At 39.8% G+C, this 21,314-nt stretch overlaps 1 protein-coding gene across 3 annotated transcripts in view; it reads left to right on the forward strand.

Annotated features, from left to right (window-relative positions):
- nectin1b (nectin cell adhesion molecule 1b) overlaps nt 1-21,314 on the forward strand; it is a 154,211-nt gene that overhangs the window by 109,662 nt on the left and 23,235 nt on the right. For all 3 annotated transcript variants that reach the window (XM_067595287.1, XM_067595290.1, XM_067595289.1), the window contains exons 6-7: nt 10,052-10,199; nt 18,936-19,029. In XM_067595287.1, coding sequence (XP_067451388.1) covers nt 10,052-10,199; nt 18,936-19,029 — 242 coding nt within the window. The remainder of the gene's footprint in view (nt 1-10,051; nt 10,200-18,935; nt 19,030-21,314) is intronic.

Here is a 21,314-nt window from a genome sequence, read left to right on the forward strand (position 1 = left end):
CACTACTAGCTACAGCAAATAAAAAAAAAAGCTTCTACTAGATATGCTAGCTGTGCAGATCACCTTTTAAAAGATAGTAATGGTTATTTTATCTGTAAGTTAGGATTTTATCTTCTGAAAGCTCTTTAGACTGCACTATTTTTGAATCTGCATTGAAATAAGCTTCTGAACAGATAACAGATAATATACAATTCTAAAAATAAAAACGGGGTGAAGCCAGGGTTCTTCTAGTACAACATCATTAATATGTTAGATTACAGTCAGCCGATGAATCATTTTAGGAAATATACTGCATTTCATTTCTAGTGCTGCTTCTTGTGCCTCTTATGAGTTTTTTGCGAATGCTATTTTTGTTCCTAAATTGGGGATGAGACATTTCTTTGGCTTTAGGAAGACATAATTTCAGAAAAGCAGTCACATACTCAATACTTTTTGAAGTATTTTCAGTGTGTTGGAAGATTCTTACTTGCTAAAACAGACAAGTCTTACCATGTTTGAGGACATGTTTGTTTACTTCTGTCTCTGCTCTGATGTGGAAAGACAAGATGGTTATCTTCTAAGATGGTCATCTCTTGAATCTTTTTCCAAGGAGCTTTTTCTGTTTTGGTTTTGTTTTTCTCAGAACTCATTTTGTTATTTGGATCATCATCATCTCTTTACCAACATTAACTTATGTTGCTTTCTCTTGAGGCATTTATGTCACACTTATGAAATAAGTACCACTTGTGTACTGCATACATTACATATAATATATATATAACAGGTTTAAAATGAGAAAATGAAAGTCCTGCTAACAAACCAATACAATTATTTAGATATATTAAATTTCTGTTCTAAATATATGATTAACCTAAAACCAATTGCAGCAAAGAGGTACTCAGATATAGCCACCCTCTAAGTGCATCATCAGAGTTGTACCTGGAAACAAGGTTAATACAGCATTAAAAATGTGTCATTGAGGTGACTGTTTAAGCAAGTTTTGATTCACCTTTTGCACATATTTTGTGATGCACTTAAATGTGATCAATCACGTCATTTAATTTCATTCAATGTTCTGTCTAATTAAGACTTGGATAATGATTTTGAGTGATGAACTTCATGACTTTATGCGTCTGACTTTATGTGTCTGTGTAGATGACAATAACACTGTCAACAATTAATCTACCAGCATTATAAAAGAGCGTCAGAGTGATGTCACCTGAATGACAAAGTATTCTTAATCACCGGATATTATTGGAATAATCATTTTTCAAGAGATTCCAATTCATTGTTTGAAATCCAGATTGAATATATTGAACATCACAGCTCAGCTCATGTAAAACCTCTTTCAAGAAATATTTTGACAGAGAACAAAAATGTCTCTTTTTGACAATTTCATATTTTCACTATCCTTTTTTTTTTTTTTTATCATGTCAGGAGACAACCACATGGTCATAGTCACCATTTGAAAATCATACATTTTATTATTAACCTTTTTGACACATGAAACTGAAAATGTCATACCTTCAGAGATGGAAAGAGCTGTATCTGTGGGGTCACACGGAACAAACTGTCACTACTGAACCTGAAAATTACATATATGTCTCCACACTTTCCAGGAGAGATGATAGCATTCTTGTGTCTGTGTTCATTAATGTGCCATGAAGCAGTGATGTACAGGGGGAGTCTTTTCTCACTGTAGGTGTTATGGGTGCACTATTTATTGTGTTAATTAGTAGGCAAATTCAAAAAGCTCTTAGAATGCTTAGTGTGAAAAGAAATGATAACCTATTCAAAAGTAAACAGAGCAGCTAATGACAGATACCTTGAGACAAAAACTCAGTGGAGAGCAGATACAAAATCAAAATGTCTGGCAGGAGACATGTGCGCTAAATGAATATTGAGGAGTGAATTCATATTCCTGCCCTGAAATGCAGTGGCCTGCCAGTGTGTATAAAGGAATCAATGATAATTTTCCAGAGAGAACACAAACAGTCCAGTACAGGAATATAAATATATTGTATTTCAGATGCTCAATCCCACAGAAGTTATTTGAATACATTAGAGTGTGTATGGTGCTTGAGATGATACACTTGCTTAGCAACGGGGGCAGTAAAAGGGGCCGGCCTCTGGGATGGGATCTGCAGACTCACCAACCCAAGTGTTGCTAAATTGAAAACCTCCTCTTGAACATATCCAGACTGACTGGGTCCAGCTTTTAACCAGGCAAAGGAAATTACAGCCGTGACCTCACGGCACTTACCAGAGAGAGACACTGAGAAGTAATTTTGCTTACACGGAGGAGAAGGTAAGAGAGGGAGTACAAGGTGGAGATGAGAGTACAGATCTGTATAAGCACCGTGGTTTCTCCAGTTTAGAGCTTGGAGCAGCCATTAAATTAACATTCAACACATAGAGGAGTTCAGCTGGGGCATGAAAGGGCTCGAGAGAGAGAGAGAGAGAGGGAGAGAGAGAGTGTCGCTAAAGCAGACTGAGAACCCTATCACCAACACCGCATGGCCAGCTCTTTATGTGGAGCCAAAGCTAGTTTTCAGATTAGTGATGATGCACAGCAGGAGAAACTGCAGCCAAGTTACTGTACACTTCAAAACTCTCTGTTATAAAACTGAAAAACAGCAGTCTATCGGACAATCTTCTGTATATAATACTGGTATATGTTTATAGTTTTTTCTAATTAACGTGCTGGAGTGAATGGGCCAGTGGGCAGAATGGATGGAAAGTTATGTAGCTTTTAAAATAAGCTATTACATCTTGACAGCAGCTACCGGCTTCCTGAAGTTAATAAATGAGCGCAATTCACTTCCTGGAGCGATGTTGCGGTTTATTCCCCCATTAGGAGGCAGTGGTCGACCCATTCCAATCATTCTTTAATTAGAACTGTTGTTATTTAGGCTGTCACAGGAGGTAATACCTCATGACAGCATCAGCATCAGCTTGGCAGCCTGCAATCTCATATTCATTGACAGGGGCTTTGGTGCTGCTTGTCGTCGCTTCATCTACCCCACTGGACTCAGCGGTGCACCAGGCGCTTCCAGCTGATGTGTGTGTGGTACCATGGTGTTCTTGAGCTCGCCATGGTGATGTTGAGTGTCGTCTGTTTAATCATGGAAACATGCTAAGTGTTTTTATTATTATTATTATTATTATTGAAGCCTCATGATTACTTCCCCAGATTGCCTTAATATACAATTGACTCACAAAATGTTTACACAGGGATTGAACAGGCTATAAAGTGAAGCAGAATGGCTCAGCAGGTATTTATTCAGCCATGCAGTGAAATCAATCCATTAGTCTAGCTTTGATCCTTAAATGCAAGTAGTTGTCTGAAAATAATACAAAATAACATAAAACAAATCTGAATAAATTAAGAATCATGATACAACAAAACAAAACAACAATACTATTACTATACTCTGGACTCAGGTGTTCTTCATGGAGGCCCAACAGGTCCAAGACACTTAGGATCATAATGGGCTTGGTTTCATCTTAATAAACACGTCCCATGTGTTAACAATTTGTATTTAATGAAGTGCTGCCCTCTGTGGAGTGATGTAGAACAGCAATCACACACCATCACATTCCCCTGCCTCCATCTCCTCCTGCCCCTGTCTCTATTTTGATACACTGGGTCTGAGAGGTGGCAGAGAACAGACCATCAGTGTGAATCTAGGTGAAATAGGATGCAGACCTCTCTAGAGGGTAAACTACTGTGGAAAAGAGGATGACATCAGGAACCCCAGTTCCCAGAGGAGACAGCTCTGGAAACATTGAACTTTAACGAGATTACCAACTCGGGTAGGGGTGGGAGAAGGAGACGAAACAGCATGTGCCGCTTGGAGTTGGCAGCATGAAATACAGATTTATGAACTCCATTAAACCGCATTTCTTTCTCTTTATTGGGGCCTGCAGCATTTACCCAATGTGGAAAAAGGGTAGAAAAAAAAATCTCCTCCAGATAAATTGCTAACAGCCTGCACATTTACTTGCACATAAGGTAGCTGTACAACTCATGAATAGAGAGATAAAGGCAACTAGACACCTTGACTGCTTCACGCTGTTGGTTGACTGGCGATTTGCGCAGGCTGCGGCAAAAAAGCAGTCACTGTGGTCTTTGGAACAGGTGGCCGTCTCGGACTGGCATTGGTGGTGTGGAGCTGGCGTGAGTTAGTAGCCAGACTCTCAATCTGTCCACTTAAAAACTCCCCAGTATTGCTGGAAAGTATTATGGCCCCTGTGGAGGAGATAGCAATTACAATTTCTGATGGGAGAGAGGGAGAGCGCCAGGAGTCACATCCATTCTTGGAATATGATCAGACTTATGACTGGACCATTTTTACAAAGCGCCACTACACAAAAGTCCTCTTAATACCATCAGTGTGATGCCGTATAGTTTCAGGCTTTCCATACACCTCCTTTTAACTTGTTTGTTATCAGATTGCCAGGGGTGACTGTACATTTAAAGACATCATGAAGTTGTGAATTGTCTTCCCTGTGCCAGTGTTTGATGGACCACAACAGGTCTCAGCAGGTACATGACAGCTATCTGCTGAAAAAAACCTGCTTCCATTTAAATCCTGCATTGCTGCATTCTACGACAGATTGGATTTGGAGTGGGCTTTGCCCACTCCAGCTGGAGACTGCTCACCCTTTGGCCTCCCACCTGAACTCGTCCTGCTCTGGTATGTGTGACTAACATGTTCTATGGGAGACTAGTAACACTATAGCCCACATGTTTTGGCTATTGAGTACAGCTGGCACTTGAGATTACACTGTTTTTACGTTTCTGGATGGTCCACACGCTAAATTGCTGTATCACGCTGCATGTAGTTTACATTCAGAAAGGGCCACAAGCAGTAGTAGGAAAGTAATCAATTTTTCAGCTGATCAGTTGCTTTTGCTCCATAAAAATGTTGCCAGATCTTCTCTAAATGATATCCGACCCCTGTTGGGAGCATGCATAAAAATCTGTAGGCTGTGCCTGAGGAATGAATAACTAATAATCACATGCAAAGCACTTTCACTGTGTCCCCCAAATCCCATGAGACCTCTGGCTGGTTGCACGTCTGAACTCTGTTGCAAACAGAGCAATCTGCTGGGTAGAAGTTGCACTCAGCCAATGACGCCGTCTTGATGTATTGCCTGGGAAATTTGATTCTCCGTGGGCTACCAGCTGACATAAATGTAATGCCTCAAAGCCTATCAAAGCTGACTGAGGACTATGAGCAGGTCTGTGACTGTACTGTGTGTTGTGGATATACTGTGCAGCAGAGAAAAGCAACAATAGCGCATACATCTGGTGCAGCTCAATGAACACTGGGGAGTAGATGTGACAAGAATGAAGGTTACCGCCACCTCAGAGGGAGCTGCAGCCACAAAAAGCCAAGGTCAAGTCTGTCAGCTCAAATGTGCCACAGTGGTGGACTGACAGCACAGAGAGAGCTGCTGCATGGATGGGTGCTTTACACTTATTGAAAATCAATAACAATCTTTCAGTGGCAGCTACAAGACATATTTGAACAACAGCATTTACTCAATAGAGTTTGGTCAGATTTTATGCAGGTTTTCCACTGGTGAAAGATCAAAGCAGGTCAAAGATTATTTGATTATATTCTCTATTGGTATTCCTTAAGGTTCTTGTGCTTCTTGATTTTGTTGATACCTTTATGAGAAGGGGTCATGTTTTGCTTTAAATGTTGGTCAGGCAAACTGTAATAATATGAACTTTCTGTGGCTTCTTAGCTTTGTTTGGCTTCTTATCAGTGGTTGAAGATTACTTACTTAAACCATCTTCAATTAATATCTTTGATGTTAGCATTGATTCAAATGACCCTGTGAAAATGTTGCTTATAGCGCCAAATCAAAGAGAATTAGATTCTGCTTCTGTACTGAACTTTGTAGCCTGTTTTTGCTTATTGGTTTGGTATTATGACCCGCACATTTACTATACAGCATGATGGAGTCTGAGATTCTGGGACTCGGATGTCTCCAGCAAGACGCTCTGATAAACTATGTACAGTGTACCATAGTAACTGCCCAACTGAATGGCAGACAGACAAAATTAGCAATTGACTTAATGAAGAAAGTCAAACATTTAGCCGCTAATAATGCATTTTCAATTATCATCATGGAAGATCATGGGGTCAAAACAGCTAAAAGGAGAGTGAATATTAGATTCATCAGGTGGCCAGAAACACAACTTCAATGGGATGATAATGGTGCTCTGTGTCTGCTGGATGCAAAAGTAGAGGATTGTTTGCTAACTAGAACACCTTTATGAGGCGATAATATATCTTCCAGGTGGCCTTTGTGTTTCTCTTCTCCACTAGTGCTGGTCTAAAGAGATGAATATGGCTTTCAGTAGAAAATAGTAATACCACAGTTTTGCTAAAAATGTGGTAAAAGTCCTGCATTTGGAAAACAAAAAACCCCAAACATTATTCCTTTTGAAATGCAGTGGTATACAAGTACTAAAGTGAGTTACAAGTACCCCAAAACTATACTTGTATATAAAATAAGCTGCAATCATTGCTTTCATAAATATAAAATGCATAACTTTCTGCAAAACAGTGAATATTTCCTGGAAAAGAGCATGCTCTCCCCTAACATTTCATGATCTAGTTATAATGTATGTGAAATTACTACTTGCATCAAAGCAGGCCATTTTGCTATATGAAAGTCTTGTTTTATTACTTTATCCACTTTATGTTTGGCACCTTGCTGTGCAGTGAGTTTAGAGACAGATTTTCCTCTTCCTGCTAACAGCACGGTGTTAATTTTTATGCTGTGTTTTATGACGATACTGAAGGTAACGATCGTGTTGGTGCTGGTATTCACACTGTTGGTGGCTGTGAAAGCAGGAAGCAGAGTACTGCTGCATACAGTAACTCTGTTTTCATGCCTATTACTGTTGCCAATCCACTGTTTATTCTACAACAAGGACAAAGTCTTCTTCATGTATTGCCTGTTGTGTGCAGTGCAGGGGAATTTCCAAATGATTACTTTCACAGGACTAAGTCACAGGCATCAGAGAATACTAACACAAAAAGAAATTTGAATCTCCGCTAAAGATTTGAGCCAGTGAGCAGAGGCTGAGCACCATCGAAGGTTAAGTATAAATATTTGTCAGCGACTCATTTGACTGTCATCGCCTAATTTGTCTTCAACTGTTGTGGTATTTGGACACTTGAACTCTAACTTGCAAACCTGTCTTCACATTCTTCAATAGCGCCTGTCCTTGAGTGATTTCGGCAGAAACTTGGGTTCGCTCCGCTTAAGAACTACTTTTTATTTTATTATTTTATTTTTTTAAACTCTTTTATACCATGAAGCAGTTGATGATGTGTAGCAGGTTGATGATGTGTGTCAGGTTGATGATGATAGGAACATACAGCTCTTATATGATAGAATAGACCTTTGAAGTCCTACTACCATGTTGTCCTTGAAAGTACATTTCCTGCAGTAACTGAGTCGTCAACACCAGTTATTTGGTACAGTTATACTATCTTACTTCTAACTAATTGAATTTGAAGGTGCTCTGTTGGTTGTATATACTGTATAATGGCTCGGCTTCAGCAAAGGGTAGCTCTTGCTCTTCTGATAAAATTATCTAAGCTCAGAGTTATTGTACACAGCTAAGGAGTAACGGTGCATGCTCACTGACTTCTTTTAATTATTTTGTTATTCCGACCACAACATCCACTGCTATCCACATCTGTGGCAGTAAAATTTTGCAAATCAATTTATACATGTAAGGCTTGGTGATAATAGGAAGCCTGTAATGTAGAACTCATGTACAGAAAATGAACGGTTTAATTTTTGATGATTCTCCCGCTATGAGAAACAGACAAAGTGCTCAGACTGTGCACCAGATGGCTCACCCTACCTTTAAGTGTTACGAGGTGACAGTCTAAATCCTGTGTGCTGAGTGCCTAGGGCTCCACAACAGGGAAATTGCATTCTGATCCAGTCCACTCCTCTGTGTGTTAGTGTTATACAACAGACTATTGTGTCTGGCATTTGCATTAGGGCCATTAAATTCAGCCCACTGGCTTTCACTATCTAGTGCGATGAGACAACAGTAGGAGTTTTAGCTTATCTGTTGCCATGCTACAGCAAGATCACATTTACACCCGGTCTTCAAAGCTACTCCACATCCATTTTATTGAAATGCATCACAAGAAAGAAGTGTGTATGGCTACAAGAAAACCTATTTACTTTGCCTGCCAGCGGCAGATTTGACATGATGCGACTTTTAAGTACCAGCAGCAACCACTGCGTGACACAACAACCTGATGGACACAATATGTAATCGCTGACTTTGAGGCAGCAAGTGATGGGTACAAGTTGGGGTAACGTGCTTGCTATTGTGTGGCCGTATGTGAAATAGTCCTCTGTGTATCCATCATTATGGGCAGTGAATCAGGGAAGCAGGCGGGGGCTGTTGAGAAGAGGCCCCCTGAGAGCGAGGCCTTGTCCTGTCACTACCGAGAGGGACGGCCAGATAATAATAGAGACATCATGAGGGCAGCAGATAGGCTTTCCTTTTCAAACTGGAGATGGTGAGAATTTGCAGTGTCCTATCACAACAGGCTCACATCCATTGATTGGTCCCTGGCCTGTCTTAAAAAGGGCAGCTTTAACTGCTCTTGTAGAAGAAAACAGAGGCCAGTGCTGTGCCATCAAAAAAAAAAAAGATTCATTATGCCTCAGAAAAGAGATGACTGTCCTATTTTAGTAATACCTGACATTGGTTGGGAAACAATGGAAGAGGTTCATATGGGACCTGCAGTAATTTGTCTTTTATATACGTGACAACAGAAGAATTACATTTTGATGTATTCTGATCTCATACGGGATGATTCATTGTTAACATCAGACGTAAAAACGTAAAATCAGCAGGCCCTTATGCAAAGCAGTGGAGATGGTTTCAAAGCATGTCCGATTTATTGCAACGTATTGAGCTAAAACAATTACATGCTGGCATCAAAAAGTATTTATTTTCCAATATTTCTACCAGCTTCTCAAGTTCCCTCTGGCACTAATCACAGATTGCTTTCGACAGTCCCTTCGAAAACTCTCTAAGACACTTCAAGAAATTGTCTCTCAAAGACACTTGTAAAAATTAAGTTTAAGAGATGATCATGACCCAGCGCAGCTCTTAAAAAATAAGTTACATCAATATCTTGAATTTTAGCTTTCCACTATTCCTGTACCCTTTTTAAAGATAATAACCTTGGCTTTATCAACAGTGGGAGGACTGGAGGTTTGATCACAGAGCCGTAACATTAACAATCTTCTATGTTTACTGGGTTAGACCTTCATGTCTCCTTCATAAGTCATTTGAGCTGACAGTTGTAGACTAACTTTTCCATGTTTTGCTCTAAACAGAATTAGGTAAATTGTCTTACTTTAGAAACCACACACATTCTCTCTCTGAAATGCGGGGAAAATATTTTGTATTTTTTTACCTCCTGCTGGAAGGACTTTAAAATATAATAGCTTTGTCGTGTTCTCAAGAGTGCATTTAGGTTCACTGTCAAATCCGAGCCAATTTAGGCTCCTTTTGAACAGTTGATGGAGTACACATTAGAAATGCAGCAGCAGCTGCGGCGTGACCACAACAGTGTGGTATTCATGCAGTGCCAGGGCAAACAGGACAATGGTCTCATCCTGAAATATGTCTCTGAAAATAGTATTTGGATTTGTTTTATGACAGAAAGCCTCAAGCCTGGCAAATGTCGTGTCAAATGGCTTGTAAAGATTTTCCTTTTACAATAGTCTATTGTTTTTTTATTCTTTTTGGATGCATTACTGCTCTCATTTTGAAATATTTTTTGACCAGTTGCTGAAGAGTGTCCAGAATTTTTGCTATTTATTGCAAAAGTTTTCCTCTTGTGGATCTGGAAAAGCTGATGTTGCTTCAAGAACACGTGGCTGAGATGAAACATTAGTAAAGTTTCTTTGTCTTCACTGCTGTCGTAAGTTCAACCCAGCAGCATCAATTTCTCAAAGAGCACCTATCTGACACTGTTATTTCTCCTCTCTTCTGCAGAGAAGCCACTACCGCAGGGTCCCCCAGGAGGCGTTATCGGGATCCTTGGAGGTGTCGTAGCCATTGGACTCATCATCGGTGTGGCTGTTACTGTTTTCATGGTCCATCGGCGGCAGCAGAAGACCCGCACTGAGACAGATAATGACCTGTGAGTACCAAGCCTCTGCCAGAGAATATTGCAGGGGGCTGGACAGGTGGTAAGATTAGGTGTGCACTCTTGTCAGCCCATGAGAGAGAAACACTTTGAAAAGGACAAAACACTTTTGGGGAAAGTAAATGTGTTTGGAGACAGAAGAACACACCGCAAACATGTCGCTGCCTCCTCATTCATTCTGAGAGCCAATAATCTACTTTCCAATAGGTCACCATTTGAAAAATAATCTAATGGCACCCAGACAAAAAAAAGCAAGTTTATCTTCATTTACTACAGAAGATAGAATCGATGATTATCACTAAAGCAGCAGCTATTAAGAGGTTACTTGATTGTAATGTGGGCTGCAGTTGGCTCATTTCCCATTAAAACACTATTGTTTTAATCAAGACTGATTGCAGGAACATGTGCTGCAGTCTCTTCTTGGGAAAGCTTCACCTCTGTCGGATGGTTACGATATCATCAAGAAGTGAAGGAGATTTTCCAGGAGATTCTTTCTTATGCAGCAGGTCCAGAGGTCAGGCTGTTTCTAGATGTTATCCGGTGGGATAGTTGCGAAATTATGCAAATGAATTTTAATCAAAATCAGTGGATCAGTTTGATGATTGGGTTTGGAAACATGCAAACCCGAAATCCTCTGCAGCTCAGCGTGGACAAATGATGAAAATAGGACTAAAAAATTGATCTATCTCTTTTTTGACACTGATGTTTGTAGGTCATTTCAAATGGAAAATGTTTTAGAATAAGTAAGACCTCTCATGTCACTGCAATTAAGCCAAGCAGATCGCTCTTAAAGACAGATTTAGGGACTCAGTATCTCTTCTACTTTATTTACTCCTGCCAGCACTCCCCCAGCCAACCAGGTAATTTTGTTCTGCCTGCAAACCAGGGGCCATGACAATTTTGAACATTGCCAGCTGCTGCCCATACACAGAGGAGAAAACAGAAGTTACAGAGGATGCAGCTGAGAGAAAACAAGCGGCACAGCTAAGAGAATCTAAAATATCTTCTTGTGTTATTCCGAGGGTGAGAAAAGTCTCTGCCATCTGTTTAGAAAGAATAGTATGAAACTTGGTCTCAATGTGAAGGAAACAAGCATTCAAGTTGCATCCTGCTAATTGCCTTTGTCTAAAACACCTGGCCACGACAGATAGCTCAATGGTTGCCAGGGTTTCCATGATGCTCTTGGCTATACTGGATATACAACATGCAAACCACATCCCCATGGGAATGATGCTGCTGTGTGCAGGGGTTGGCTATCTTCCTCCCTGGGAATATTACCAAAACAACTGAGGTTGGGGGTGTGCAGAATCTGGCTGAAGGTGCAGATGAGCCTTTAATCAACTCACATGATGAGATTACAATGCTTATTTTAGAGGTCCCCCTCCAGAATCTTGTAATTGATTTGATATTCAAAGCAGCGATGCTAACATCAAGCATCGTCGAGACACTCTGCCAGGTTTTTGGCCTCTGCCATTCCGCATGCTGTGCGTCTCAGTGCTCTGCAGTGGCTGCAGTTCCACCGCTGAGCCCGTGGAGACCCAGAAACCACCACAGACAGCTTCGACCTCTCAGGAATGCTTTTCAAGACAAATGAAGCACACAAACTCTTACCTCTCCCATTGCTTTCTGTCTCTTTCTGCCTCCCTGCTAATCTATCTTTCATTCTCACTCTGATGCCAAAGTAACTGCTCTCTGTTTCCCACTCCCCTCCCTCAGCATTGCTGTTGCTGCTGTTGCTGATAGTTGTGTGACACAGGCTCCAGAGAAGCCAGAGTCCCCCACAAGGAAAGTAGAGGCACCTGACCCCAGTCTATCCCCTGCTGAACCCTGTTCTCCTGGATCCTCTATTCTGTTGCCTGCATGTAATGGTGGCCTCCAAGTGACATACTTGAGCACACCATTGTGAGCGCTGAATGCAGCAAACATTCATCGATATACTAATTTACTAGAGATTTACACTGGACTTGTTGTCTAAAAAAATCTTGGAATTTAAGGATTTTCTTCTTTTTTTTTTCTCGATATCGTTCGACAAATTGAGATGTTTGAAATGAAATTCAAACATCTCTATTTTGGGGCAAGACAAACAAAAAACAAACAAAAAAAAACATCCTGCTCTATCAAATAATGGCGATGCAGTTTGATAAACAACTATGAATGAAAATTAAGCTCAGTGGAAACAGTGCCAAGATAAATCAGACTTAATTAAAAGTCTTAAGATAAAATATCCAGCTCCACTTAGAATTTATCAGATTCTGGGAGCTTGGACAGAACACAACACTGCTTATCATTTCTATGATTTTTTATGAGATTGAACATACATTACATATCAAATTGTTAGTAAGAGGGAGATCTGTGAGCTTCTAGAGGATTTTTTGTAATCGTCACATAGGCTGAAACTCAATGATAATGTCAGTCTCTCTCCTCTTCCTCTTGCTCTTTCCCCTCCTTCTGTGTGCATGATTGTTGTCAAATATGCATGACAAGAGTTATAGTCGTGTCAGTACTGTGCATCTGTTGTTATTGTTTCCTATTTGTAGCTCGGCATGTAATGCTTATTGTAGTGAAATGTGATTCAAAGCTTTAATTGTCGAGATTAATATTTGTGTCCATTTTCCTATGGCTTGTCATCAAACATGTTCAGTGTCTTATAAAGAATACTGTTTACTTTTTTTGAAATGTTTAATCATGTGAATGCAGATAAGTTGCAAGTGAATGTTTGGGGTTTATTTTAATGTAAAAAAGAAAAAAAAAAAAAAAAAAAAACACTGCGAGAGATTCATAGTTTTATATGAGTGTCTGATGTCAGGGTAAAGGGGAAGCATTTAGCCAGACTGTTTAATTCTGCATGTTGATGAGCCGTTAATCAAGCCTGGGCATTTGATAACATGCCTGACTGCACCTCCAGTCACGCCTCTGTTTGCCCTCACAAAGCAGCACATGATGTGACTCAAAATTGGTCAGTCCTAATAAATCACTGGCCCTTTAGAGGCTGCACTGGCACAATAGTCAAGTGATTATCAAAATAGATGGGCATTGTCAAAAGCAATGTTCTCAGAATAATGTGTTCATTGCACTGTCTTTTTTGCCCGAGCGTGATGTATGACCTCCAAAATGCCGAAAAGCACTGTCAATCGTGGCGCCGTTCCCCTGCTAAATGAATTCACTCGCTAGTGTTCCTGATCTGCAGCTAGTGTTGACACAGTTGCAAATACTTGCTGGTATAAATCACTTTGATGCCAACTTCCTGTCCATTTTTACCACAATATCTGAAAAGAATCACATGCAGAATGTAAAAAAATATGTTGAATTATGACCTGGGTCTCAATGTCACCAAGAAACAGACATTTTACTCTCTCTCAGTTGTTGGTACAAATTCCTCCACCTTAAAGGCTGGAAATGGGTTTGCTGGACTGAAATGTAGCACCATTGTGATTTTAGAGGACACTTGAAATTACTGATATAGTCTACAGTGAAGTCTAAGTGAAAAAGGGGATGTTGCAGTTATAAAAATCGATGGCTGCTTTAGCAGCGCAATTTGAAAGATGTCACTTGCAGAAGTGCTTCCAAGAGACATGATTTATTATCGTGTAACCCTTTGATTTATAAACTGGTCACCAGTGCTTTTCACCATTGCTGTGTGGAGACCTTTAAAATGTGATAAATGGTAAAGTATTGTTGGACACCCTCTAGCTTTAAGCTGTAACCAAAGTAGGTTTGTCTTTACTGTCTTTCAACATGGACTATTATTTTACAGGGTGTGAATTTGAATCATTCAGTGTTGTTGTGTATGAGTAAAATGGTGCTTGGTTTCTCTGTACAGAATGTTATACATACAATGCAACTGTCCATAAGAATCACCTTTATTTCCATGTCTTTTGTATAGCAGTGTATGTAATCTAGTATCAATGCCTAAGGTGTTGGAAAAAGGTTTGGAAACTGGCCGTGTGTGTATAAATGTAAAGTCAAGTGTTCTGAAAAGCAAAACCTTCCCCCACAACAGAAATAGTTTTTGATAAACTTGTCAAAGAACAAAAAACAAAAGTCATTTTGTTTCATTCTTGTTTTGTTCTTTCTTCTCCTGTGAGAAAAGAAAATAGGAAAAAAAAAAAAAAAAAAAAGCTGCGCTCTGCAGAGTAATTGTTGTCCGCCTTTTGAAAAGATCGGAGCTAGACAAAGCATGAAAGTAATTGCCTCCTAAAGATCAAATCACATTTATCCCGTCTTGCAATTAAAAGTATCATTAGCATTTAAATTGCCAAATAAGATTGTGATCAACAGAAATCAATGAGAGCACCAAGGATCAGCTCAAACACTTCACATTGCTTTCCACAAGGATGGCTGTGGTCATACGGTGGCTCCATAATCCAAACGCTTCTGGGGATGCAACACTTCACTTTCTCTAACATGCTGCAGACAGGGAAGGAGTGTTTTCTAACTGTCACACTCAAGCACGTCTTAATTCTGATTATCTGCAGCTCGAAAACTACTTCTGCGTTTTAAAATAGAAAAAGTCACTTTTTGGTAAATGCATTGTAAAAGTCATTTTCTCTGCTGTAAATCTTCCCTCACAGATTACTCTTTTCAGTTTAAGGATTAGTTATGTTTTCTCCTTGCTATCCCCCTTAAATCTCCCCTTAAGCTGCCCTGAGCCTTTTGTAGCCAACAGAGCGAAGAGGAGTGAGGTCTTCAAGGTGGATGTCTGAGCAGGAAACAGTGCAAACTTGAATGTAGCTTATGGTTCCCTGCCCAGTGCTTTCTGCTCCCTACAGGCTTGTGGTGCTTGTCAGCTCTCATTAGTGTCTGTGTCTCACAAAGCCAACGCCCACATGCTGCCTGCATCACATTCAGCTCTGAGGAAGTCTGTGTATAATCACACAGCTGAGATGCGCACATGAGGTGGTCAAGCTGAGCATCGTGCCGTACAGATTGAGCAAACATTAAGTACAAACCACAGAATTAGTTAGATCGTAATGTGTCAGGGAAGAAAACGGGGAGTATCGTACACAAATTGGAAAGTACTGAATATTTTAGTTGCCATATGGTAAAGTATACATCATAAAATAAAGGCAGAAATACATATTTCAAGATATGCAGCCCATCCACCCTTATTTTCAATCTACATCATCTCTTTATTTGGGTCGATACTGTCTTGTACATTACTTTTCTACATCTTTTTATTGCAAATGGCAATTTCATCCAGTCAAAAGGTTACATCTCCACAGTTGATTGCTCTGAAATGTTAAAACAAGAAAGGCTGCATATATTAATCGACAACATTGACAAGAAGAAAGAAAAAAAACATATATATATATATATATATATATATTTAAGATCAAACCGTAATCCTTTCTTGCCTGAAAGCAAGCTTGGCATGGGAAAGAAGTAATTTAATTATTTAGCTGGGGTTCACTGTTGTACAGTATTATTGTGAAGAAAAAATCATTCACCTGCATTTACATTCCCTGAACGACTCCAACAGCTGCCACTGTGAGGTTTTCTTTTCTGCACAATCATTCAAACAATAAAAACTGTTGAATTTTTAATTGTCCAGCTTCAGTTATATTTTCATGTGCATGTGAGTTTATTTTTACAAGATCCTCAGTTTGCACGTGTGTCTCAAACAAGACGTAGCAAAACAAGTGTATTCAAATATGTCCACATGTACTAAATTTGCTTAATTTGAATGTGCTGTAATTGCACTTTTTTTTTTTTTGCCAACAATGTAACACAAGAACTACTCACAGCTGAATAAAAGAAAACAAATCATGGACAGTGTTCAGACAGCTAAAGAATATCTAAGAATACAATAAATGAATTAATTTAATTAAATAAATCTTTGTTTATTGTAACTTTGGTCTTTTGGCCATCCTCATTGATAATAATTCTCACTTAGTTAATTGCAGGGATCTGACAACACCGTGACATCACATATAGTTAGATGGGACAAGAAACCAATCAACCAAACAATCAAACAGGTTTTAAAATAAACTCTCAGGTTAGCCAATGAATGATGAGGGGTAAACTTATTTGTTGTGAACATCCACCACAGTTTACAGACTTCCTCACTCAAAGTTAACATAGTTGATAGAGTTGTGCTCACACACAGTTTTCCTGGATTAATACCAATATTTTGGATGTGTTCACTTTCGTTTTCACTTCCTCGTTAAGTGGGTTAGATAACTGTTGGCTTTGTTCACAACTTGTCTGATTGTCTGACTTGCTTGTTTCTTGACTCATCTGACTTAGTGATGTCACTGTGTTCGCAGATCTCAGCTGTTAGATTGGTGAGTTCAAAGTTACCAAAGCCATGTTCAAAGCCAAAAAAAATCAGACCCAAGTTGGAAAAATTGAATTTATGGTTTAAGAACATTCAAAGATGTCTGCATGCATGCTAAATTTGTTTGACTTTTTGCTATTGATAAATAAAGCATTAAATCTTTGGAAAAAAAACATTGACCTTTCACTTTTTAAGTTGAGTCGGAAGAAGCTTTTGAATATTGCACTTTGACAGATGTTGATGCACGCCTTCTAATCACTTCCTGTAGTATTAGTCTGTGGTTTGGAATTGGGGCGAACAGTTTGAGTGACTGCACACACACATACTGTATGTTTGTCTTCGTACATGCGTGCCTGAGCAAACAGTCGTACTGTATGTTTGTGCACTCTACACACACCTCACTTCATCACAACACTGATGCTACTTACCGCTGTGTTTTCCCTCTATTGTGTCAACCAATAGTGACAGTCTACACGCTGACAATCTCCTGAGGCTGCTGCTTGTGCGTAATGTGATTACAAATGTAGCCGAATTCAATCAAGAAGGGGAGGTATGACAGGAAGAAAGTGGTTGCTGTGGGGTGGTAGTCATGAGACGAGGGAGTTTCTTCATGTTTGGTCAGATCTAATAAACCCACTCTGCATATGGGGCCCCAACACGCTACCTATTTGAACAGGCTCCTTCACATAATGTGCAATGAAATGCAATCATCAGGATCAAATCATAAATCAAATGTAAGTTGAAAAAATGCAGCAGGATCTGAATGCAAATTGTGCATCACATGTAAACATCGTATGATTTCATCCTGCTTGAATAAATCCATCCCCAAAATGAAGATGTCAAAGTGATTTGTCTAAAAACACAGTAAATATTGTATCAAACGCTGGCTGATGTCACGTTTCTTTTCAATAAATGACAATTAGGTCAACGCATGAGGTGCCTCAGCAGCTTTTTGTTTCAGCAAATTGATGAAATGTGTATGCACAGTGCAGACAGGCTGAAAATTACATTTTGTCACATACATTTCTTGAAAGCAAATGATCTTGTCAGCTGTCACAGCTTTTTTTTTAAAGTTCTAACTTGTATCAGCATCCAGTCAATCATAAGCAACGGATTACAATATTTTATAATGAGCACGCTGCCGTACCTGTGGAAACCGCATTTCTACAAGACTCATAATTATCTGTCTGAGAGAAAATGGATGCTTTCTCTCTGAAGGCTCTTCGATAGAAGAGGTTATTGTAGATGAGGGAGTGTGCTGCATGCTGCCTCTCTCTGCGTTTGCTGTGGCTCTGTGCTGCAGGCAGGCTGAAGAGGCTGCCACATGAATCTGGCAGTGGCACGGCAGCCCTGTCTGGAGACAAGGTGATACGGACTGGAAATAATGAGCGTGAAAGAAAGAGTTAAGGGGTGCACTCATGCACAAATTTTCTGCACATTAAAACGCCGACTTGGCCTTGCGGAAAGGTCATGTTATTCAATAAGGACGTGAACCACTGCGAATGAGAGGCGGGAGGAGCTGGAGATAATGCATGTAGGTACACAGCTCAGTGTCTGTGCTCCACTTCATTATCTTTGATCACTCCTGATATCATGTCAGAATACGGCAGATGACATCTGACTGCCAGCATGTTTGAGGGAAGGGGTTTTCTTTGTAACAATTTCGTAGCAACAACCCTTCTGCTTCCTTGTCTGAAATAATTATCCAGATGCACTTCAAACAATTTCAACATCAAGCTTTCAATTACTCCTGTCTTTCCTGTTCACAATTTAATTTTCCTTTTTATTATCATAGTAATGACTGTGTGCCAGCGTGGCCTTTATCTCCAGTGAAAATTTCATTGTTGATTTGAAGAAAATAGCTGTTTACTGCTCTGTTAATGGCGGCATGTAAATGAGCACAGGTGTTGGGTTGTTGAGGCTTTGCTCTTCCCCAGGTGTGTCAACAGAGGGGCGGGGTGAGCACCTGGGGATTAGGAGATGTTAGTACCAGGGATCCAGGGAAAGGTTGAGAGCAGAAGCTGCCTGCTGAGCTCTCTGAGTCACAGCTCAGGACGACATGTCAAACAAACAGTTGCTGCACAGTGGGCAGGGTGTTTGTCCATGTGGCACTCTGAATGAGGCGCAATTCACCCTGAGGACTTGACTCACACATGCCCTTCTCCCTGCCCCCTATACCCCCTCCATCCCCATCTCCTCACCTCAGTGTCCAATTACAGCCCACTCTCATTAGCACAGTGTCTCTCCAGCGAGAGCCTTTGAAAGGGCAGGGGGAATGGCTGCCGTCGCAACAAAGCCACCAACACGAGATCTATCAAAATCCAAGGAAAGAGTGAAAAAGGCAAGTGCAGGCAGGCCTTCTCATTATAGAGTGCTGTAGAAGGTGAGGGACGTAAAGAGTGGAGATCCCTTACTGTGCTGAGTGTCATGTTATCTTTTCACTCTCTTAACAGGACTGACCTCCCACCTGCCCACAAGCCAGCCCCTCCCCCACCCAAAAAGAAGAACAGTGACATGAAGGGACACTTGACATCTGATGACATCCAGGTAAGATCCTCCTCCTCCTGTTCCTCCTCTTCTCTTGTTCTTATCCTCTCTGACTGATCTGACACATTTTAAAAACGTCATATTTCTGCCTCAATTTTTTTGTCATGTGTCACATGTCAGTGAGATATTGCCAATTCATGTCAATTTTTTTTTAAAGAAAGTGCAAAAACCTTTCACAATTACATTCATAAGACCCATTCACAAAAGTAATTTTAATGCATATCTTTTGGATTTCATGTTTGATGTCTGAAGGGTATTTATGGCTTTGGTGGAATAGCAAAACCACGAAATGTCAGTTAGTGACACAAGGCTATTTTTTCACACATACGTATACAGTATTTCCCATCATACACAGCTGTCAAAGTGTTTCTCATCTTATTCTCTGGACTGGTGCTTGTTGCAGAATTCCTCCAACAATCCAGCTGCAGTACAATTAGTCGAGAGTGTTTGAATATCTAAATATAGAAATGTCTTGTTCTCCAAGAGAAGCCAGTAACATGTAGTGTAATTACCAGTCTGACGCTTATTAATTTCCCTCTTAATGAGGAAAGTAATGGTAAGTGGGTCATTTTTGACACATAAATACTGACCTTGTACTGCAGCATAAATATTTAAAAGTATTTTATTTGTGCTGGAAAGCAGTGTTTATTTGTCTGATTTACTGTAAGACATGCTCATTGCGTGTGCAGTGTACTGTTTTGTGTATTTGGACCTTAATGGATGAGTGGTGTCAATTATAAAGTACCACAAAGTCTGATAAACAGCTTCATTTCACAGCAGTGTTTGTATATTTAACCCCACGACATGTTTTCAGAATTTGAATGAGCAGTTTTATTATTAATCAGAGACAAACTCAAATGTCAACGTTGAGTGGATTAGTGAAGACAATTTACTGATATAATCATTTTTCTCAGATCACTGATCTCGGGCGAAGAGGCAAAACACTCGCCACCAGCCCTGATGGTCGTACAGTAGTTAGTGCTTGGTGGTAAATGTGTAAAGATGGAAGTGGCGCCTGGTTTTGAATACGTACTGTAGTGAGCTAACACTGGAAAACTTGCCAAAAAATAGTAGATTCAAAAACAGCCAGTATGCAGATAAAAACACTTGATTTTTGAGGGTTCCCTTGATTGATACTATCACTCACAATGTTATGCACAAAGGAAGGGAGGCTTCTCACAGCTGGAAAAAATTTAAACTAATTGCATGAACACCTCTGAAATTACAGCAGCATTTTTGGAAAAAAAACATTTTGCTGTATTTGATTGGGAGTGTCAAGTCACAGTCAGGCACACATATTACATAATTTCCTCTTACTGCGGCATAATATGTTTATTTCTTGCATACTAACTTAAAAAGAAAAGGATACTATAAAGATCACTATAAAAATATATATCATATAAAATATGTAGTATTGAATTGGTTCACAGTTTATGTCTTGGAGGAGACATGTGGCTTTCTGCCGTGGAGTGGCTGCACTTTTGTACCTTTTGTGTGCCACCACAATTACAAAATTGCGGTGAAGCCACAAACCTGACACGTGCCTCTAAAATTGCTGCAGGTCTAAAAATATTTCCAAGCCCCTTCAACCCCTTCAATGGACTCTGCACAGCTCCTTGTTGATGATTGGCTCCTGGTCTCCAGTCATAAATCAGCTGTTGGTCACACAGAACATTTGTTACATTATTATTATTATTTATTATTATGATTATCACAGCTTGCACAAGCTTGATATTGCTTTAGGTTATCTAAATAGCAATAAACAAGTGGCATTACATGCTTTTATTTTGATTATCCAGGTGGGTTTCCAGTGTGCTTGCTGTAGATTGGTCCACAACAGGAACTACAGTTTAACTTTCATAAGAACCAGAGTGCAGTATGTATGCATTAAAAGTTGAGGACAGTGCACATGAGACAGAATGAAAGAAGAAATAATTGAAGATTCACCTAACTGCCAAGGCCACCGTGTATCAGCACTGCTATTTTAAATCCAACTTTATGATAGTTTTTATAGTGCCAAGGTCAAACTTCTGGATGTCTAGGCAGAGAAAATAATGGAGAGAAGGGAAGTTATGTGCTCTCCTCCCTGCAAAATTACTGCAGAGGAGTACTTGAGCAAGGCACCTAATGCTGTGATTAGTAGAATGATGAGGCTGTAATGGACACTTTACAGGATTTAATGTGTTCAATTTTATGGCTGTAGTTGCTTTAAAAGAAACTGCAAGCTCAGCATGCTCAGAGTTGGAAAAATAAAAGTAAGCAAAGGAAAAAAAAAAAAAATCACC

Source organism: Thunnus thynnus, chromosome 7 (assembly GCF_963924715.1).
Source record: "Thunnus thynnus chromosome 7, fThuThy2.1, whole genome shotgun sequence".
In the NCBI taxonomy this organism is placed as follows: domain Eukaryota; kingdom Metazoa; phylum Chordata; class Actinopteri; order Scombriformes; family Scombridae; genus Thunnus; species Thunnus thynnus.